This window comes from Polypterus senegalus, chromosome 12, assembly GCF_016835505.1.
Source record: "Polypterus senegalus isolate Bchr_013 chromosome 12, ASM1683550v1, whole genome shotgun sequence".
Taxonomy (NCBI): Eukaryota; Metazoa; Chordata; class Cladistia; order Polypteriformes; family Polypteridae; genus Polypterus; species Polypterus senegalus.
The window spans coordinates 89,359,826-89,383,876 of NC_053165.1; the positions used below are offsets into that span (position 1 = coordinate 89,359,826).

The 24,051-nt window shown below is 36.4% G+C and overlaps 1 protein-coding gene across 3 annotated transcripts in view; it reads right to left on the bottom strand.

The window, feature by feature from the left end:
• Positions 1-5,174: 5,174 nt before the first annotated feature.
• The window catches only part of zgc:123258 (uncharacterized protein LOC641502 homolog), a 38,687-nt gene continuing 19,810 nt past the window's right edge, over positions 5,175-24,051 (bottom strand). Inside the window, exons 10-17 of one of the 3 annotated variants that reach the window (XM_039772832.1) lie at positions 23,398-23,472; positions 20,515-20,571; positions 20,314-20,367; positions 19,736-19,835; positions 19,047-19,127; positions 16,124-16,284; positions 10,250-10,283; positions 5,175-6,414 (exon numbers count right to left, since the gene is read on the bottom strand). In XM_039772832.1, the coding sequence (XP_039628766.1) occupies positions 6,398-6,414; positions 10,250-10,283; positions 16,124-16,284; positions 19,047-19,127; positions 19,736-19,835; positions 20,314-20,367; positions 20,515-20,571; positions 23,398-23,472 (579 nt within the window). In that variant the 3' untranslated portion in view covers positions 5,175-6,397. The remainder of the gene's footprint in view (positions 6,415-10,249; positions 10,284-16,123; positions 16,285-19,046; positions 19,128-19,735; positions 19,836-20,313; positions 20,368-20,514; positions 20,572-23,397; positions 23,473-24,051) is intronic. The other 2 variants (XM_039772835.1, XM_039772834.1) reach the window with 2 other exon arrangements.

The window sequence follows — 24,051 nt, forward strand, 5'->3', positions numbered from 1 at the left end:
TGCTCGGTTTTTCTCTTGCAGTACGTAAACTACTGAGCTTCTTCCATCGTACGGGGACCCGAATGAAGACATACTTGGGCACCACCGCTACCTTAGAACATCAGGAAAGGCCCAGTAACTCCAAACTCAATTTTGACAAAAAATAGCAGCTACTAGGTTTTTTCCTTTCCATGCGAGACCTTGTGGTCAATTCAGTGGATTGGACAGGATTAGAAGAGCACACGCCTCTTTGTAAAAGGGCCAACATTTGAGCAAAAACTGCTAAGTTTTTCCATTGTATGTGAGAAATGCTTAGGTAATCCTCCTCCTGGTTAAAATAATCAGTATTTCAGAAATCACAAAATTTACGTTGATGAGCCGAACATGCAGTACATAATCTCTGGAGCAGGGCTGGGGGCAACATGTTAGAAAGAATGAGTTGTGTAGTCCGATTACTTTTTAGGGACTCTGGACCTGGAGAGCCACAGTAGCAGCAGATTTTCATTCTAAACCTTTTTCTAATCACTGCCCGGTTTTCACTGTTAATTCACTTCTTTTCCCTTCATATTAATAGCCCAGTTTTGAAGGATTCAGTCCTCTGATTTCTTCATTAAATGACAGCCAAACAGAAATGAGACGTGAAACAAGCCAGCAGATGACCGGCAAAGTTGGAGCTTCAAACTCCAACCAATTTCTTAATGATTAATGCTGTTAATTAAACCCATAATTTAATTCCAGGGCGCGTTGCTGCTCTCATTCTGCTATTGCAGACATTCCTAAAACCGTGGATTTTTCTGTTTTTTCCAAGAACGTCAAATTGTTTTGGTGACTTGAGAGATCAGCCTTACTGAGACCTTCACCTTTCTTTATTTTCAGATATTGTGTGATGGGCACTGGAGAGTTGCTTGGTTTGTGTCGCATTATTGTTTGGCTGCCAATTAAGGAAAAAGAAACAAGGGGCCTGAATCAAGTTAATTAAAATTAAGGCAAAAGAAGGTAATTAGCAGCAAATGAACTAAGAAGATGGTTAGAATGAAAACCTGCAGCCGCTGTGGCCCTCAAGGACTGGAGTTCAACACCCCTGGTTTAGGGTAATGAGTAGCCGAACACAATACTGATTTTACTGAAGGAGACATACCTGCATTATCATCCAAGCAGCACTGTGTGTACAGCAAGCAGCACAGCTACCGCTGTGGCGCCTCTCTGCAGGGCTCTGTGTGTGGGGCGTGCAATCCGGTAACAGAAATATACTATTAATAAAGTGTCACTTTAGTTTTAATTCAGCTGTTTGCTATTGGTATGTTGAAAGTTTGTGATCAGGTGATGCAGTGGGCAAGGTTCATATCACAAATCATCTGTGAATCGAGTCGCGGAAGTGAAAGGGGGGGATGGAAGTCATTTACTTCAAAGTACATGGAAGACTACATGAAATTCTTTTGTTTAAATACAAACACAAATGAAACATAAGCCATTCTGACCGCAATTACAATAAGGTAAAACCGGTGCAACATCCATCACCTTACCATCCCATAATACTGTACAACCCAACCCCACTCTGTTACCTTAAAAAAAAAATAAAAGGAGCCCGTGAGGGCCAGGAAGGTCAGCTTCAGGAAGGTTTATAGATGGGCTTAGGATTTTAAGAACAAATACTGGCCAATGAAATGTGCAGTTTTTTCATATGAAAGATGAAAAATTAACATAAAAGTAATGCATTCTAACACATTAAATTTTATAATGAGTAACTATAAACACAAACGTAATACACTCTTAACACATTAAATTTTATAACATCACAAGTAATGTGTAAGTCAACTAAAGTTGTTACACCACCCCTCACACTGCTCAGAAGTCACAGGCCACAAGCTTGTTTTCAGATGCAATAAAAAAATAAAAATTATATATATAATTTTTTTTTAAATCTTTTGTATTTGAAGGACACTGGAGTGGTTTCCCAAGGGAGAGCTCCGTATGTGGACTTGCACATTTAAATAGCAGTTATTCAGAAAGCAGTTTCTTGGCTTTAACTGGGTTACTCACCTTCTCCCAGTTTTGTGTGTACACAACAATGCTCTCATTGTTGAAATATTTCATTCAGGGCTGTAATACTGGGGGCAGGGGGTCCCAAAACTGTACATCTCCACTCTTTCAGAAGGTTGTGGACCTTTCTCCCACACTTTAGAAATTAACCAACATTTAGCCTAAAGGGGAAAAAAAAAAAAAAATTCCTCCTCCCTGGGCTCTACCAAGGGTTATGTCCTTCGTGACGTGCAGCCGTCCAGGCACCGGTTCTCAGTTGGACTGAGCCCTGGACTTGGTCTTGGCCGCTCCAGCACATTCACATTGCTGTTTTCAGCCATTCCTGTGGAGATTACTTTTTTTTGTCTTGTTCCAATGCAAACAAAATAAAAACATGAGAACACCAAAGCATTTATAATTACAACTACTGTCTGGAAAAGGTGGTGCAGTTTCTGAAAGAAGTGCAGGGGTGCCAATAGTTTTGGCTATGACTATAATACACACACACACACACACAGGATAAACATATACATGATTTTGTGTTTTTTTTTATGTTTTCTTGGTATTGTTGCAGGTAAAATCTGCAATCTACTATATTAACTATGACAATAAATTGACTAAAAAATGATAGTAAATTTCACCTTTCTGCTCCAGGACACCGCGTTTTGTATGTGGAATCTGCACATTCTCCCTATGGCTACATGGTTTTCTGTCATCCCGAGACCACGGGTGTTTGGCGGCTAGTGTGCCCATTCACTTATTTGGCCAACGTCTTTATCAAAGGTGACTTACATTTGAGCTGTTAATTGGCTACATTTTTTAATTTTTCCAATTGTAGCACAGGCTGATGAAGTGACACGCTCAGGGTCACAGAGCGTCAGCAGCATGTTTTGAAGTCCAAAGCCTTAACTGCTATGCCACAGTGACTGCCTCCCTGTCCATTGCTGGTTCTATGAAAGAAAAAATTGACTGCTTGCAAGCTACTTAGGCTTAATAGCTGACAAAGGACAATTTCCAGTTTCTTTAGAAACGCACTATTTGACACAGGAAAGATGACCTTTCCTTCTTTAGGATCTATCTGACAAGTTATAAAAAACAAAAAAAAAAAAAAGAACAGATGCCACATTAGCGTAATAAAATGCTTACGTAAATATTATTCTTTTTGATTACGTAAGGGTAAGGGGGAGGAAGAAGAAATTATAAAAAGCCAATCAAAAAATGGAACTTTGCTTTTCTGCCTTACAACGTAGAATCCAGGTACTCATCTGTGATTGAGTAACAATCTAATTGAACTATTCCTGTCTTCCTTTTTCTTCTAGCAGTTCTTACCTTGAGCCTGATGCTGCCCAGATGGGCCACAGCATCCCAAAACCCTGAACTGTAACAACAGTGCTTGGATTTTAGACTTTTCGTTTATGCGTACTCTACCAATGCTGCAGTTATTTCTTGAAAACATTTTCCCTTTTAAATCACTCAGTGTACACTTTTGTGTCTTATTAATTCAACACAAATTCACTTCAAGAAAGTCCAGTACCATTTTTGATTTTCTTTCTCTCTGTATTAACAAATTCAAAAAGAAAAGGATTTCCAGGAAAAAATATCAAAATGATTATTAGTGCTTTTGCCTCCTAGTTCCAGCCTTGAGGTTCGATTTCTGTGCCCATCTGATTCTTGTGCGGCCTTTCCGCCCACCACCTCAAGGTGTATAAAACAAACTGGTATTTCCAAGATTTGCTATCCCACTTTCCAGGGTGGTCCCTGCCATATTTGAGATATATGACTTAGTCTGGGCCTTTGACAACAGTTGCACAAATTGATACCTTAAACCTGATGTGTCTGAATTATGGCTATTGTGATATACTGAAGCAAGCAAACGGCTGGCAACCTACATTTTTATCACCAGCAATGAAAAATGCCTGCCACATGTCTAGTTGTGATTACTTGATCGCCTAGAAAATCACCATTTTAAAGAGCCTTTTCAGCACTGCTGATGTTCATTTTCAGAGTAACTTAAGTACAGCTTCCAGGGTGAGAGGAGCACTTACTGCTGTCTGCGTCTGAGTCCTAATGGGCTGCTCTGCCTAAAACAGTGCCATTATATCTTTAAAGTGAAGTGTACCTTTATACAACAACTTAAAAAACACTTTAAACTCAAATATTTAGTCCCACATTTTTACTGCTTGTCCCCTGCTCCCGTTTGCAGGATAAAATGACATACTGTGCTGCAAATAATTAAGTCAGGACCCACAAAACTACCATGGGAATGTAAGCCTCTACTTTTATTGCAATGCATGTGGGTTTGAGCTTATGAAGTGGAGCATTTATGGTAGACACAAGGCAAATTCTGAAAAATACAAAAATTATCAACAGACTTCTTCGGTACACATGATACTGAAACACATAACTAAACTTTCTAATGGAAGAAACAAAGACCAAACACAAGCACATGGCATGGGTCATGGCAGGTTTTCATATAAGAAGTACGTCTTCTTTCACTTACTGAGCCATCTAACAAAATTCAAGAATTGTTCCTTTCAACTCCTTTCACCAGTTAGGGCGGCTTATTTGACTGCTCTGCATCTGTCTGGAAAAACAGGTTGTAGGTATGAGCCTATGAAAAAAAAAATATTCTAAACCTTTAGACATTTGCATACATAAATGCTATTAAAAATGATCACTGCTTTCATTCAACTACTGTGAACTCTGTGAGGTGGGGTATACAACAATATATATGTAAATTAGCCAGCTATGGTAAACAATATGCAAATATTCCAATAATTCCATTTTAAAAAAACATGTGGAAGAGCATATGTGGTTTCTTCTCACTGTGTCCAGTAGTGATGATCCTCTTGTTCAACTTAATTACCGAAAACATTGACTCTTGTGGCACAGACTATCCCTTTACCTCTTGAAGTTCATTAGCTAAAGAGAATGAGGACACTATACTTATGTCATCAACTCAGACCAGTACATTTTAACCACTAACAATATTATTTTCAACTCAGACTTGTGATAAATAACTCTTAACATTTTCATAAATACTTTACTTTTTTTTTTTTTTTAAACTTGCATTGTCTCTGTGTAATAAAAATACAAAGTCAATAATTTTAAATACAGCACACTCATCAGTACTAGAATGCTGTCTTTGTGACAAATGCAACAACAGTTCACACAAGTCACATTGTATCATCTTTTAATCAAAGGCATCGACTGTGTAAAGTCACACGTGTAACACACAATATTAACATTTATACATTTGATTTTAATTTTGTTACATACATTATTTACCCTAGCCCCGGTTTCCTGGAAGTAAAACAGTTTAGCAAATTTCTTGGAAAATGGTAAGATTCATTAAAAATGTATCATACCATAAAATTACAGAATTGTGACTAAGACGATCATACACTGTATGAAAGTTACAGCATATTTAATGTATTATTTTATGATAATGAAAAGGTCAAGGATAGCCAGTACAAATCCTAAAAAAAATCTTGGGTTTTACTGTAAAAAAAGGTCTTCAGGTTTACTGTACCTTGAACACTGTAAGATGCAATGGATTGGGCATGGGTAAAAAAGACTTGATTCTATCAGTCCAGTAAGGCGTTAATAAAACGTGCACCATCACAGGTTTGATTTAGGCTTTATAAAAGCCTTTATGACAAAAACAAAAGGATATAATCCTAAGAAGAATCAAACTCAAGTTCCTGAATACATATGAACCTTGTTATTGCACTAAAAATTCTAGCCAGTTTGATCGCTATTTTCAATGTTGCATAAAAATATATCACTTTAAATGCTGTTCTAAAAGCAATCTTTCAAACTTAATACATTTAAAAACAAAACCAAATCATTTGCATAGTTAACAGTTATAAAAGGCATTATTTCACCCTTTCATAAATTCCAAATCAATTACTATGTATAATTGTATAGTCATGGCACCCAGTATGGCTGCAGATATTAACATTTGGCAATGTTTGCTTTTAGGTTCATGCAGTCGTATCATACAGTATAGGAAAATAATATTTAAGTAACCATGAAAACAACTGTATTGTTGAAAAAAAAAAAAAAGTGCATGTAAAGAAGTTCCAGCGCTAAATTTGTATTTGTGTGAAAAAGCAACTGTAAAGAAACTAATTAAAAAAAAAATATTAGTGTGAAAGGACAGGGTGATTTTAAGCAATCTTTAGTGGAATATGGCTGTGAAAGCGGAAACCATGTGTTAGAGATTTATAAATCTTCAAATAAATATTTTTCTAATCAACAAAAACATATAAACACGTTAGTTAAATTTACAGAGAAATTAAAATGAAGTAGCCTAAAGTAATTTAAGATTGATGCTCCCTGTAACTGTTGAGGAACTTGGCAAGGGAACTTCAGTCAGTTCTCAGCTGGGGTCTCTTCAGGGATCTTTGCCACCTTGAAAAAAAAGAAAACAGAAAAGTTTGCCTGAATGCAGTGTGAGAAAAGGAGAGCTGACTACAGTTCTGTATGTTGTAACGTATAGGTGGTGGACCACCAACACACACTTTGTACTCTTTAAAAATGAAGGCATACATATTTTCTTGAGGAAAGAAATACAAGGAGACAAAAAATGTGACTCTAGATTTAGTTTATCATGAATTGAAACAAAACTTTGGTGTGTGTGTGTGTACAAGTAGGTAGTCCTTAAAAGTGAAGTGTAATTAATAGACTTTATAGAGTATTTGTGCTCCATGTGTAGCTCAGACTCATTACTGTGCGTGTATGTATATATTATATATATATTTATATTAATCACCTGTTTGTAGCATCATCTAACCTATTTTTTTTATATTCTAGTCCAGTATACATACAGACAGGCACAGTATATTTCAAGTGAGCTAAAGTGTAAAGGGTACGCTTGAGTGGGGCTGTGCAAAGGGGAGCAAAAGGAGCACACAACAGGAATAGACAAGGTTTAGGAGAAGCAACACAAGGTGTTGATATTCACTTACAGGTTTAGGACCAAGATACTTAATCACTGGCATTCTAGGTGTTTCCATCCACCACCCTCCCTGCTGAAACATCTTGTAAATAGATTTGGGTCAAAGAAAGAGAACAATGGCCTATGCTGCAATCAGACTTTTAAACACTAATGCTTGCTTGCTTGTAATGGAATAGTGATGTGGTAATATTGTGAAATTAAAGGTGTATTTACTATTGGCTTATTACTATTTTGCAGTTACTATACTCCACTCCTCCTTGCAAAAGAGATTTGGGAGTGTGTCCGCAACTGGATGAAGCAGATATTAAAAGGTGTTCAGATGGTCCAGTCTGTTCAGTAATTAGACCTCTAAATTAGTTATTTTGCACACTTTTCAAGTTAAAGCTATTGTACCACAAAGTGGAATTGTGTTCAATTGTATTATTCAGAAACTATATTTAATCGAGGGACTCAAATCTCAGAAACATCTGATTTGGCAATGCACTAAGCTTGGTCTTTGTGCAACATTACTTTAGGTCACAATCCTGTTCTATCTGCAGTACTTCATTTATCAGATTCAAGTAGCCCAAGGCTTTTTTCCACTGTTGAGCCGAGCTTATATGTTGTTTCAATCACTTGTATGACCTTTTCTTGATTGTTATAGGTCCTACAGAAGAAGCCAAAAGTTGAAAATAAATGGACTGAGCAGACACGAGCCTTAGCAAAGTAATCCATCCTTGAATGGTCAAACGTTAGAACAAGCAAACACTGCCCAATGGTAACTATACTTGAAGCCGAAGTTTTCAATATGTTTAATATCAGCTGCTATTCTCTTTGAGTAATCATTTTTTTAACCCTTGTCCAGATAAAGCTTGACTGTAATCTCTACCTATTAATCCTAATTTCTTTTCCAAAAAGAGTTTTAAAAAAGCTTCTAATTATCAAAACCGAAAGATGTTTTATTTTTTTGGATCTGGCCTTTGGTCTGACTTGTGTTTTAGGAAATGTTTTCGATGAAAATATAGTTAACTAAAAATAAAATCAGCAAGAACTGCAGGATTGATCAAATATCAGTGGAACACTGTGGCACAGTGTGTCATAGGTCCGTGGCAGAACAGCGAGGTGCAAATTTCTTCTTTATAAAATAGTGCTGCTCAGATTCATGTGTATGCGTGTGCAGAAATGCTGGGTACCCACAGAGTGCTTAATGGGGGAAATGGGCAGATTAAATCATTCACCTGTGCAAGAAAGATTGACACAGACATCCCTCATTGGCGGCTCTGTGGATTATTTAGGGAAGTATCTACACTCGCCAAGACAGAAAAGGTCAGAGTAATCCAGTAAGGAAGATGGAAAAAAGTGCAAAAGAAACTTGAGGGAAAAGAAAGAAAAGAATCAGAAAGTTATTCCAATGAATGAAAGAATCAGAGAGAATCAGTCAAAAGATTCCCTGCAGTGGAGCAAGTGAGGAGTGTTGTTCCAGTGAAATACAGATCAGACTGTGCTGGCAGGGAGAGAGAGCTGGGCTCGGGGGTACCCAGCAGTTACCTACGGAAGTGGTTGGGAGAGAAAGCCAAAAGGGGAAAGAGTTAAATGATGTCTTGTGCCTGCTGAATGAGCCTTTGGAAGGAAGGAGGGGATCATTTATCAGATTTCCTTTGTCGTGATGATTTTCTTCTTCTACATGACACTGTTTTATGGATTAAGGAAGACATTTTAATTGTCACTGCTTCTGTTGGTTTTCATTGTTAAATACACATGCACTTTCACACTTTTCATGTAAGCTTGTTTTTGTCTCCTCACTTGCCCTAGTCCAGCCTCTGTTCATGAACTACCAGATGCTCTGGAAAATGGATGGTGACCACTGGGCATCACAAACACCTATATATGCAGGACCTGAACTACTTAAAAGTGCCTACATCCTTATGATCCTGCTGTTACTCTGAACAAAACAGTTTAGTAATTTACAAGCAACAGAATTCAGGAAAGCACAATAAAAACAGTCTAAAATAGATAATTTGTGACTTCATCAATAAGCCTGTTTAATAAGTAAGAGCAGCTTAAACAAATGCTGTTAAGGGAACAACTAGATCAAAAACAATGAATACAATTTCCATACATTTTACATACTTAAAGAGTACACTTTATTTACATTTGTCTTTTTGTCTAATAATTTCTATATATGGAAAAGGAATTTAAATTTTAGTGCACAGTAAAGTTAACCTTCACCTTGCATCATGCTGGTCTAGGGCTGTTGATTAAATAGCTTACCATTTCCTCTACATCAGAAATAACATTCGACTGGACAGTAGAGAATCCAGATACATAACAGATTGAATGAATATACAGCATTTATCAGACTACTGGATTGCATTTCTAAAGAAATGACTCCATCTAGTGGGTGAGCACTGAATGAAAGCAAACGAAAGAAGGAAGCAAGCAAGCAACTAAATATGTGGCACTTAAAACAGAAGACAATGAATGTAAAAAGCAATCACAATTAAAAGAATAAATAAATCATGAAATACACTTTCAAATGCGTTGCACACTAAAGTAAATCAACCAGAATCCTTCTCTAAATATATGTTATTTATAATCTTTTGTAAAAATACTTCAATATGATTTCTTCTACTCTTGTGAAAAATACTGCCATGCTAATTTATCTTTTACCAACTCTGAACAGACCAATCGTCTACTAACAATCTTTTTTCATGAACATCATTTAATCTGTAACATTACTTTTACAGCGCCGCACTAAAATTTTATGCTGAAAATTTTTGGTAGTAGAATGTTCGTATATTCCCCATTATGCAATGATATATGTCGAGAAGGACAAGGTAAGTAGCCAGCTATGGTCAAATATCTCGAAGATGTACACACATTTTAATAAATCTTCAGATTTTCCACAGATCAAGGGACAATTACCTTGTCTGCAGATGGAGTACCCATGCACAAATGATTAATTTTATTTGGGTCAAAGTTCATTACTCTACAGACATGGAACACTACTAGCCCTACAGCAAACTTTTAAGTTTTAAAATGTGTACACATCATGAGATGCTTTGTAAAACTGTTAGTATGACAAACACCATCTAATCAATGTTTCGATTACTGACTATGAAATGCCTCATGATAGCACCTGTTAAAGTGGAGAGGATAGCAGACACACCACCACACAATGCTAAAAAAATAAAACACTGAACTGGAAACAGTGATAAACAGAAAACCCCAAATGCAAAGCCTTCATCAAAAATACCTACAAATGTATGGTTTGATTTTAAAACTTAGAAACATAAAATTAAATCAAACCTTGTAATAAAGGTTCCCTTGTGGAGTCCAAAACCTGAGTAAAATAAATTTTAGTAAATTAAGAGAAATTAGTTACTTTGGAAAAAATAACTTGTATATTGAGTCATTTTTTGTTAAGTTCTTATAACAAACAGGTCTATCAGGAAATTACAATCTAAAGCCAAAACCAAAGTAAACAAAATGTTCTTGATACAATCAGAAACACTTATTGTAAGCATTATTCATTAGATTAAGTAAAAAAAAAAGAAAAGGAAAAACTTTTAAGGTATATCAACCATTTGCTTTCTTGAGGCTAAACCGATTTTTTATTTAACTATAATTCTCTAATTTTACATTATTCCTTAACTATTATTCTTTAATTTGAACATTTTTTACAAAGAAATAAACAAATACTATTTGTCTCTACACTGACTAAACAAAACAGTTTCGGCTCTCTATACAAACTGTTACAAAAGTCAAACATGCGAGTGAGAGCCTATAGTCTAGAATAGTAGGAGATTATATATATATATAGTACATGTATATCAAAGATCTTCAAAGTTTGACCATGTTTATTATAACTATGGTTCTCAAACATTCATCCAGGAGACAGCATCTCTAACTCCGGCGGTGCTGGGTAGGTGCTGATTGTTTTAATTGGAGGCCCAATTATTTCCTTTTAATCTCTTTATATATTCCAATTGTTGTCCAGATCTTGTTCCAACCCAGAAATGCATCCTAAGAGAATGATGTACTTTTCTGAGAATGAACTGTTTTAAGTTTTGTACTCAAGTGTAACAGTTTTCACATAATGAATACCTGATAGATTTCAAACAGAAATGCAAGAGGCAAACCAGGGATGAGCGAGGAGACGCAACTAATAATTTTGCCTCTCTGGAGGATACAATGATTTGCACCTCTGTCTGTTTAATTTCAGTTGCAAGCTTTACACACAATCACAATAGATATATATTATACTGTAGAAATCATCCAACAGACATTGAACAGATACTGTATACACACAAATGCACTAATAAATCATAAATCACAGGCTAATACATTCGTCTCAGATCAGTTCAAATCTAAGTAACCAACACAGACCTCAGTGTTAAAATTTCCAGTGTGCTAAGCAACGCATTGATCTGTTATGTGCCATTTGGCATGGGTTTCGTAAAAGCAGTGCGTTTGTGATGTGCCATCTTTTGGAATGACTAATGCATTTTATTTATTTATTTTTTTTACTAAAAAAACGTGTTGTGCCATCTGTTAGAATAATAAGAGATATAGCAACTGGAGAGACTTACTGACACTTATCTTTTTATTAAGGCAGATAATAATCTGTTCACTCTATGTTAGTAAAATATTTCTTGTAATACTGGTTTTATGTAAAGAGAAGATATTTTTCTTTTTATTTAGGATTTAATCTGCATGGTCATACTCAGCAGCACCTTCCCATAATTAAACTGTATACAATATACAGTTTCAAAACTTCCCTCATACCACAGGGTAGAAAAATAATTTTTTTAAGTGCGCAATTTTTTTTGTTTCTCGTTGTTGACTAATGCCATTCTCACTTGTTCAGTACTCTTGTTGGCTTACTGTGTATCTTCTCCACATACTGATGTGATGCTAAGTTACTCACTGCAATAAAGCTGAATTGTATGCTTCATGGTACTAGTTTTAGACCACTTCTTGAAGTAGGCAGCACATAACAGCCTGGCGTACCTGACAGATTTAAAAACCACTTTGCTGATAAAATGTCTATCCTCGTGCACTTAACTTGACTAAAAAATGCGGAACACACTTCTAGAACAATTGATAGGAGTTTCAACCCTGGTTTGCTAATACAAGTACTGTATAAAGGTTTTACCTAACATCAGCTAACATGTTAGCTACCTAGATTAACTCATTTATATTCCATCGTCAGAAAAAATAACCATCACTCATCATATACAGATATGATGTTTGGATGATTAGTGGGAGCCACATGTTATTTACGTTTTCTTTTCACGGACATTCACAAAATTACCAGCAGCACTAGCACTACTGTGAGGGAAAGCTTCGGAGGGTTTTCAGCATACTTGAGGTATTTTATTCACACACATTTCTATTTTGAGCCAATCCATGTTACATTTATCAATGGCTGGTAGATTAGCTATGGGTGTTGCTCTGGTACTTGTTTATTGTTCATCATGCCTACACAGGTTTGATAGCACCCGGTCATACAACAAAGCATTCCATCTTACAAATAAAGAGCATTTAAATAGTCAGTCTGCAAAGGTGGGAAACAATAAAAATCCTTATCAACTGGTGAAATAAGACAGTTAAAGTGTCACTTCAGAACTATGCAGTTAGTTATACCTATTAAATTATTGCCAAATATTATGCATTTATTTTTCTTCTATTATCATTAAGGTCCATCAAAATGGAAATGAAAGTAGGTATTTGCAGTTTTTAACGTGAAGTAAAATTAGTCTTTTTAAGTTTTGTGATAAGACAAAAGACTTCAACACAACATGTTCATGTGTTGACACAGTGACAAGTAAAAGCAAGTCCATGTGTAAAAAGAAAGAAGTGTTTAATTGGCGGGGCGGGGGAGGTGGTTACAGGCAAAGGAAAAACGGTTAACTCTGTCGATGTCAACATTTCTTGCTGCAGAGGCAAGAGAATCAAAATACAAAAACATGCTAAATAAACAATCAGTCGTTTGATTACTCATCTACAGACTCGAAAAGAATAAGCCACACATGCAGTAACCTTGTCAGAATCTGAATTTAACTTTGAAAGCAGTGTAATTTAGGCTCACTGTACTTCAATTTCCATTCACTTCACTTCTCGAGTCTCATCAAGGCAATAAACCAGGCCGATTAGGACAGGCCACCTTATCCTTAACAAAATTCTCTGGATCCTGCCTAAGAATTCCCAAATGTTTACAGGTCAGCATAAAAGATCTACTCCATTCAGCATGTCCTAAGTATATCCCTGGGTGTTCTCCCAGTGTGTACTGCCTGGCATGCCACAGTGGCATTCCAAATACATGCCCCAATTATCTTAACTAGCTCTCTCTATCATGCAGATATTGCCAAGCTCCTCATCTTATATAAAGAGTAAGCCAGCAACTACATGCAACAAGTTTATTCTGATGACACATAATCTCATTTTTTAGATATTACACAAGTATGACCATAGGAAAGAATGGAGATGCAGGCAGACCTTGAATGCTTTGCCTGCGAAGCTGACTGCCATTAAAAACAACACAGTCCAGAACCACACTACTACAATGATATATTAGTCAACTTCACCATCATATCTTCCTCAGTTGTGAATATGATACTTCCTTACCAATTAGGAAATGATAATTAAAAAAAATAGCTGGACTTCTGAACATTTTTATTCTGTTTTATAACCATATAAACATAAAATTCAGTTCCTTTCTCACCTAAAATACTAATTTCCTTAAACAAATATTTTGAAATAATAAAAGTAGATAAATTGCCAAAAGGAGTGTTAAAAGTGCCTTAGTTATGTTGCAAGTTAGATTATTAGTAAAGCTGAATGTTATCTTTTCAAAAGAAGACACAATCTTCAGCCAAACAGCCAGCATGCAGCTTTGTGCTTTAAGCTGTGTATTAATTCAATATTATTGTCAGTTTTAGTGGATACTAGATGAGAGAAAAGAACCCTCAAAAACTGCAGTTACCTAATAATGTTAACTTCCAGTGCTGCTGTTTATTATTATTATTTAGTATCCATCCATCATGTTATCCTACTCAGTCTATTCAATTAGATAGGGGAAGAGGGGCAGAACCAGATGTAAGGTAGCATCCAACCTTAGACAGAGTGCCATTATACATAATTAAAATAATAAATGGCTAATTGTGTCATTTGAAGAGAAGAGAAAAAAAAAAAGGAGGATGATGTTGTTATCTGCAGTTTATTATATTCAGGCTGAGTATCTCCCTAATCCAAACTGCCTGGGTCTAGAAGTATGTTGGATATTTTCATATTCTGGAATACCTGGAAAAAAAATATAATTATATATATATATATTATTTTTTTTTTTTTCCTGGGACACCTTTGATCAAAAAGGTAAATGTACCCAAACCAGAAAAATGTATAATTCATATAACCAAGTCGCTATTATAATATGTGTTGATGTGACAAACATCCATCCATCAATTATCCAACCCGCTATATCCTAAAACAGGGCCACAGGGGGTCTGCTGGAGCCAATCCCAGCTAACACAGGGCTCAAGGCAGGAACAAATCCTGGGCAGGGCCCCAGCCCACTACAGGACGGACACACACACACCCCCAAGCACACACACAAGGGACAATTTAGGATTGCCAGTGCACCTAACCTGCATGTCTTTGGACTGTGGGAGGAAACCCACGCAGAGCAAACTCTTAAACCGATATATTATATTGGCCACCTGTTGTAACTTGGCCGGGAACAGGCTGACAGGGCAGAGACATCTCAGCCAACCTTCACTCCATCATTCCCACTGTGCTGGAAATCATTGACCAGCAGACAAGCTGCTACATTCGTATGTTTTCGTATGATGTGTGCATAAATACATAAAACTTAACATCGCTTTCCTGACGTTATTGGAGAAATATACTGAGCTCATATGCCAAAAAGGGCACCTAATGAGAATGAAGCAGGTTTTTTTTTATATAAACACAAACCACAGTAACATTCCTTTAACAGACTGCTGACCTGTAATTTTAACTGCGGTACACAGCACTTTTGAACTGCCAAAAAGGTGTTATAGTGTCTCCTCTATATGGGAGAGAGCTTGTCAACTGAGTTTCATTAGTGGTACTCAATGCTTCACATTGTCAACTCGATTGCTGATTGCTCATCGTTTCCTTGCAGTACTTGATGTTTTGAAGGAGACACTCCTATGCACCCCCAGATCATCGATTGTGCGTGTTTATTTTGTGGCACTCTTAAGGTTCACAGAGGACCCTGCACTGCCATCCTTTTCTGAAAGAATACATTTGAATCTTCATATGTTACTCATATCCACTTGTTGGCATAAACATATCTTCACCCTCAAATCTAACCACAGTTTCATAAAAGACATCCGTGATGTGGAATGTTCTACTTGTGGTATTATGTTGGTGCCCCAAATGTTTCAGATTTTGGAATTTTGGATTAGGGATACTCAACCTGTATTATTAAGAAAAATCAAATAATAAAGGGGGTGTAGCTGTCAAGAAGCAAAAAAATGTTTGTAACACTGGAGAACATACAAACAGGATTGCTTAAAAATATGCATTAACAAGAAGCCATTTATCAGATTAAACTAAACGCTTATTCAAAAATCAGATTGCATGTGGAGAACTCCTGTGGTCTACTGTAAAGCTATACCAATTCTACAGAATTTGCCTTAATAGAATTCTGCTACCCATCTAAATATGTATGTTCAGCAGTAAATGCTGTGCTGCACATTCAACAGTTTAAATGTGTTTTTACCAGTTGCTTATACTGATCTCAAATATTAACAGAGTCATGGGTAGCTAAAGTACACTTACAAAAACGTTTCAGCAATTTAATTTTTAGGACAAGTGAAAAACAACACACAACAGCTTTGAATCACACTTTTAAACATAACTGTAAGCATAGTTTTAAAGAAAACAAAGTAAAAACTTGTACAACACCTATATAGAATGATTATTTTTCTTTTTGCTGCACAACAGAGTGATTTATCATAGAAAGCTAAAACACTTTTAGTAAGACAGAGGCTCAAAAACTCATCATAAACCATATCTATTATTTGCCTAAATTTACTCACAATATGGAAAGTAAGTGGGAGAATGTGCTCTCCCTAGAATATTCTACTAGTATAATTAAAAATATTCATATGTATAATAAATATTTTATCTTACCTCATAATTGCTTCCTACCCAAAACTGCCTCATTTGCTTACGTCTCCAGGCAACGATAGAACTGGTGATCAGAGTACATGGCACCAGATACAGAAGTGCTGGCTGTCCCATCTTCGTCAGGAGTAGAACCAGCAGTGTCAGCCCCATTCCAAAGGCATAGGCTATGAAATAAATAAATTCAATTCATCGTCAGTACACTTTGCTGAGAGTGCTGGGGCTGTTGAGGTCAAAAGATGTCAGTGTGGCTTTAAAAAAGGGGGCCGGTGACCACAAGCAAAAAAAAAGTTTTAGTAATTTGTGTTTCAAGTTCCTGTCTGTCTGCCTTCTGTTGGATTACCTGCACTTATTCGTTTAATCCTGGACCGTTTCGTGGTTGGCGTCTGGATTGCCTGTCGTCTGCCTGTGTACGTGACAACTGTAAGTGGATTCATGGCCATCCTGCGAAGAAAGAAGTGCTCCTGAACCCGTCTTCACCATTTCAGGAACTAGCGGTAGGACCATCTTTACATTCCTATTCAACGTGCGGATCTCTGGACTATCGATTCCCATCATTACATTTCATCCGTAGTTGTTTTTATTAACATTTTTCATGATTTACTGTATGTGTTTTGTTTGTGCTTTGTTGTATTTAATGTGTAAATCGCCGTAAGGGGAACAGGGGTGCTATCGTTTTCATTACATTCTTTATTTACTGTTTGATTACCGGTTTGCTTTGTTTTTGTCTCTGCTTGTGAGTGCGTGCTGGTCGGGTCAGGGCTGGGTGCTTCCCTGGAATCTCCACCATAAAAACAAATAAATCAGCGCCTTCTCGACGGTGTGAATCTTAGCGGCACTGGACCGCTACAGCGTTATTCATTTCTTCTTGCTGCTGATTGGCTGTGATGCATCTCCAGCTGAGTGTTCTTATGTTTTCCGTTCTGTTCCTCTTAACCCTTAAACCGCCACAACCGGCTATAGTCGCTTCCCAGTGCCATTTGCAAGCACGCAGGTGCTGATCAGTCAGTGCCGTACATTTGTTGAGTAGCCAGCCCTTGACCACTGCCAGCTCCTTGTGAGCAGGGGGGCTGAACGCACCCCTAGAAGACACGGACGCTGCTCAAAAAACGCTGACAGACTACTTTCACATTGCTCCCTTACTTGGCTGGGCTTACTTGCGGCTGCTCTGTCATGTGATATGCTTCTCACACGAAGCTACATATACTTAAAAGCCTGAACAGCACCTGTCCTTTTTGGCTGATTTCTTTGTTTTTCTCTCCTCCCCCAGACATCCTCTGCTCCTGTTAAGGGTCTCACTCCCGTTGTGCTCTCCTATGATGTTTGTCAATTCTTTAATCGAGAACTAACTGCATACTGAGCTCGTTTTACTTCTGAAAGAGACATGTTTGTTTGAAGTGTTTGAATAAAGTTCCTGCCTCTACAATCTCCTGTGTTTCTGTGACTCAAGCATGACACCCTGCAGCACCAAAGCCTCACTGTCCTTGGGATTGAGCTGCTGCAATAAAATCCTCTAAGCTGTATTCATTCCAAGATTTAATGCTTGTTACAAATGGCTTTTATGTTCTAAAGGATAAATGAGTTTTTTTTCACATCTGCATTGCATTCTATTATTATTAGCAACAGGTTTCCATCCATCCATCCATCATCCAACCCGCTATATCCTAACTACAGAGTCACGGGGTCTCCTGGAGCCAATCCCAGCCAACACAGGGTGCAAGGCAGGAAACAAACCCCGGGCAGGGCGCCAACCCACCGCAGGGCACACGGACACACACCAAGCACACATGTGGGACAATTTAGGATTGCCAATGCACCTAACCTGCATGTCTTTGGACTGTGCGAGGAAACCGGAGCGACTGGAGGAAACCCATGCAGACACGGGGAGAACATGCAAGCATGGTTCAAACTGGATAATTATTTTTTAACTCTGATTCAAAACTGTATTGTTCATTTAGGTTCACAAATTTGATATACTTTTTCTAGTTGCAATTCATGAATCCATATAGATTATGAAAATAGATAATGAAAAGAAGCCAAAGGCAGAGTCTTTGTCCTACCAATAATTAATTCTTCAACATGACTATCTGTAGAAAACTGACCTTTATTTAGCTTCATCCATTTTGTCCTCTCTCCTGCCAAGTTTTCTGACCCTCGCTAATGAAATGCATTCCCAACTCTATAGGTCATCAAGTATTGTTAGTGGTTTATCTGACCAATTTAGTTTGTTTGCCAGTAGGTTATTTTGGAGGACAGACCACTCAAAACAGATTCTAAACAGTGTTAACATCCCTTGAAGCACTTCAAAACTCGCCTGACTATGCGTTAAGGGTAATCATTTTTTGTTTTAAACATTTTATTATGATATGTCACTTTACACAAATATATCAAGTATTTTTTAATTTGATTCTATATCATTAAACTTTATGGTACCATGAATAAAACTTGTTGCTTGCCCCACTGACACAGATCAAAAATGCAGTGACAATACAGTACACAGTACAAAATGACAGTGCAGCAGACAAATTAAATGGCAATAAACAGAAAATCGTTAAAGTTGTGTGCTCTAAAAGTCTGTATTTTCAGAAAAAAATATACTTCCCAATTGTAGAATCATAAACTATTGGGACTTTAAATTTTAAATAAAGAAAACACTTACTGAACACAAATTCAACATCACTGATGGAGTTAATTACTACGTCATAGCAAAATGGATGGACACTAATCAATCAAGATTTCTGCACTTATTTTGTAATTGATTTTATTCGTTCCACTCAAACTTTACTAAGTGTGAAGTTGGTCATCTATACCACAGAAATAAAATGCATTTTGAAAGTTAGTTCAAAGATAATTCCTCCAATAAATTCAAACATTACACCAACTGCATCACCATTTCCCAAAATGTCAATCTATTTTTGAAGGCACATACCTATTGTGCAGGATATAAAGTAGATTCTAGAAGAGTTGTTGGCCCATATATCAAACCGGTGACAATATGCCACCAGAAGACCTGTTTAAATGACAAAGTGAATATAAATGCATTTAATTTACTTACTTAAAACTCATTTAACATTTATACTTTTTAGAAATCGTACTAGCAGGGTTTTGTCTTGCTAAGTATTATTTAACTGAAGATTAACTAGAAGCCTCATTCTGGTCCCCCGCCATCATCCTGTGCATCTCCAGTACCTTATTCTGTATTCTGCAGTATTAAACACTTTACTGACTTACATTCCTAAGTTCTCATTCAAAAAAGAAAGTGGTTATAGTTTCTAAGCAGATACTTCGCTACATCTCAAACAGAAAAATAAAATGCAGCAGTTTACAGAAAAATGTGGCAGAAGTATTACAAACCACTGCAATTAATGTTTTAATGCATTTCACCTACCTCTATTATACATACCATTAATAAATAATCAACCTACCTTTATTTTTGGCTTTTGTCCTAACATTGCACAATTATATTGTGAACAAGAAAAATATTACCTATACAAATTGTATTTGTGGACTAACTTTAAAATATTATATATAAGCAATATTTCACATTTCTAATATTAATATATGATGCTTTCTATTGTCTTTTCAAAAGTAATGTCATAGATTTAATAATTAGGGCACCTGGTACAATAATGTCTCCATATCCAAGAATAGAAAACTGAATCCCACAAACATTCTGAGCAGGATCATTGAGCCGAGGGACCCTCATTAAAACTGGCAGCTATAAAATAAACCACCACAGTGAATTTACAGTTTAAAATATTTTTAGGCAGCTCTACAATAACAATAAATACAGCTGTACTAAATACTCTGAATATTCACAAAGCTGCAAAAAGATTAGTGTATGTAGGCAACAAATGACAACTTGGTTTAAATTGTAAGCAAATTAATAAAAAGGTATAGTTAATTTGTATACTTTCAACATTGAATAATTAAGCATTAAGCAAAAACGGGTTAAAATTAAATAGAATTAATGCCAATAATCAGTATCAGTTAGATAAAATTTGACAATGAAATCAGATTTAGACAGACAAAAATATGTTTGAGGTTGACCAGATGAGGTTCTACTAATCCTAATAAGTAACAAAATAATTTATAAATATGGCCATTAATAATTACTAAAAAAAACATTACAGAAGAAATCAAAGAACTACTTATAGTGTGCACAAATGTGAAATAATCTAAAATTTAGATCTTACTTTCTCTCTGTGAGATGTAGAGTCTGGGAGGCCTTGAAGAACGCTTCCACCATTCTAGAATTAAACCCAAAACAAAATATGTCTACATAATTTCCTAACTGGTTTAGCAAAAGCTCATCATACTGGTCAGCCTAGTTAGTTCAGACAAAAATCATTATCCCATGTAAAGACAAGTGTTGAAGGTCAATCGCACACGGGTACCTTTTCGTCACTGGATCCACCGCCTGAAGCAACGTCTATCATAATGCTCTCTCCATTCTGAGAAAAATCCGAAAGAACATGAAAATCAGTATATGCACAAAAAACAACGTACACATTTCCGATTAAAATGATTAATTTATGATCTGATCAGCTAAGCTAGCTAATTAGCTAATTTATATTTCAAGACCACTTTACGAAGTTCAGGAATTAAATAGTCGAATGTATCTACAGTGGTGTGAAAAACTATCTGCCCCCTTCCTGATTTCTTATTCTTTTGCATGTTTGTCACACAAAATGTTTCTGATCATCAAACACATTTAACCATTAGTCAAATATAACACAAGTAAACACAAAATGCAGTTTTTAAATGATGGTTTTTATTATTTAGGAGAAAAAAATCCAAACCTACATGGCCCTGTGTGAAAAAGTAATTGCCCCCTGAACCTAATAACTGGTTGGGCCACCCTTAGCAGCAATAACTGCAATCAAGCATTTGTGATAACTTGCAATGAGTCTTTTACAGCACTCTGGAGGAATTTTGGCCCACTCATCTTTGCAGAATTGTTGTAATTCAGCTTTATTTGAGGGTTTTCTAGCATGAACCGCCTTTTTAAGGTCATGCCATAGCATCTCAATTGGATTCAGGTCAGGACTTTGACTAGGCCACTCCAAAGTCTTCATATTGTTTTTCTTCAGCCATTCAGAGGTGGATTTGCTGGTGTGTTTTGGGTCGTTGTCCTGTTGCAGCACCCAAGATCGCTTCAGCTTGAGTTGACGAACAGATGGCCGGACATTTTCCTTCAGGATTTTTTGGTAGACAGTAGAATTCATGGTTCCATCTATCACAGCAAGACCTTCCAGGTCCTGAAGCAGCAAAACAACCCCAGACCATCACACTACCACCACCATATTTTACTGTTGGTATGATGTTCTTTTTCTGAAATGCTGTGTTCCTTTTACGCCAGATGTAACGGGACATTTGCCTTCCTAATAGTTCAACTTTTGTCTCATCAGTCCACAAGGTATTTTCCCAAAAGTCTTGGCAATCATTGAGATGTTTCTTAGCAAAATTGAGACGAACCCTAATGTTCTTTTTGCTTAACAGTGGTTTGCGTCTTGGAAATCTGCCATGCTCTCTTTCTTATGGTGGAGTCGTGAACACTGACCTTAATTGAGGCAAGTGAGGCCTGCAGTTCTTTAGACGTTGTCCTGGGGTCTTTTGTGACCTCTCGGATGAGTCGTCTCTGCGCTCTTGGGGTAATTTTGGTCGGCCGACCACTCCTGGGAAGGTTCACCACTGTTCCATGTTTTTGCCATTTGTGGATAATGGCTCTCACTGTGGTTCACTGGAGTCCCAAAGCTTTAGAAATGGCTTTATAACCTTTACCAGACTGATAGATCTCAATTACTTCTGTTCTCATTTGTTCCTGAATTTCTTTGGATCTTGGCATGATGTCTAGCTTTTGAGGTGCTTTTGGTCTACTTCTCTGTGTCAGGCAGCTCCTATTTAAGTGATTTCTTGATTGAAACAGGTGTGGCAGTAATCAGGCCTGGGGGTGGCTACGCAAATTGAACTCAGGTGTGATACACCACAGTTAGGTTATTTTTAACAAGGGGCAATTACTTTTCACACAGGGCCATGTAGGTTTGGATTTTTTCTCCCTAAATAATAAAAACCATCATTTAAAAACTGCATTTTGTGTTTACTTGTGTTATATTTGACTAATGGTTAAATGTGTTTGATGATCAGAAACATTTTGTGTGACAAACATGCAAAAGAATAAGAAATCAGGAAGGGGGCAAATAGTTTTTCACACCACTGTATCTCGGTGTAAACACTCCTATAAACTGAGTCTTACATATTTAGAAGATACATATACACTTGATTCAGTAAGTTAAGTTCAGTATTTCTTCACTTTTTAACATGCAGGGGGCAATGTCTCTACAAATGCAGCTTATAATAACAGGCTGAAAACTAGATGAAATTGCTTTAAAAAGTATTCATTATGTCCACTTTGAAGCAGCCTAGCTTATGTTTCACAAAGTATGTTTTCAACATCTCTCAGTCATGCTTACGACAACTAAAAGAAATTGGAACAAAATAAAAGTTCTACCATAAAGTCCTAGTACAATAGATGGGTGGTGCTTTCTTGAAAACAAAAATACATCTGTAGATGCACTCCATGTTAAAAAAACAACAAATTATTTAGACCAAAAAGTGTGCCTGTGTAAAAATTTAAATAAAAAAAAAATAAAACCACAAACACCTACATTTCTCAGAGTAAAATCAATAGTTGCAATATAAGAAGCTTCAGGTAGTATTGCTTGACTAAAAAAACCTCTCATTAACAAACACATTTACTGCTCTGCATATTAATTATGAATTCTATCCGGTGATCTTTGGTGTAAATATGTCTGAGGCAAAAAATATATGCATACAAATGGAAATTTAAAAGTATATTCCAGAAAACATTTGTCAAATGTTTTCCAAAAAGGGATTAACATAAATAAATATATATAATCCTGAGCTTGGCCAGGTACTCGACACGATTGCTCCTCAAAGATTCAACATCACTTTAAAGGCTATAAAATGTACCACGTGTCACTTTCCAAAATCCAGACTGGAGGTAATTTGTTTTTCTGACCTGTGCACAGCAATTAATGGTGTGAAAGCAGTGTGGTGTATAAAAGGTTCTAAATACATGTACTGTGAAGGTTTGCTTAAATATGACAACCATAATGCATACAGAGCAGGACATCATGCAAGGCCTCAATTCCACTTTACCCATAGGAATGCTGGATTGTCACAGTAAATAATGAAAAGTGGAAATTATTTTCAGCATTAGAGGTGCACATTTATTAGTGAATAATATTCATACTTACTTTTGTTAGAAGTGGAGTAATGAAAACAAAGAATACATCATAAACAAGCAGGAGGCTGAGTAATATAACATGCAGCTGGAAGAAGAATTAAAAAAAGGTATCAGGAGATATATATATATATATAACACACTTATCACACTCAAAACAATTTTGTTATTATTTATAAATGTGTAAAAAACAAAAATGCATTACCAGAAAACTTTTTTAAAAATTAACTAAAACAGCCTTTCCTCTTTCATACTGTGTTCACAACGAAAAACAGACGCTAACCGGGCAATTTCTGGTCTTTCCCCTCCCCATCCCACCATTACATTTTAAACAATCAAGAAAGTTCTGCTGCAAACGGAATAGTCAATACAAAATTAAGGCAAACAATACCATATACAGTACAAAGTAAAGTAAAATTTACATTTTTAGTTTAAACAGTGGAATAACTGTATGAGAAATTTTACTTTGCTTTGTACTGTTTTTGTGAATAAATTAAAGATACATTAAAAGGAAAGTATACATGTTGAAACATGTTTGCTGATCTGATGTATAAAATATTTTCATAAGTTGTTCTTGCTTTCATTTTTCTTCTTACTGTCCGAGGCAGTCCAAGTAGTATCTGTGCCATTTATGAATGAAACAAGCAAAATGCACATAAGAAAATTT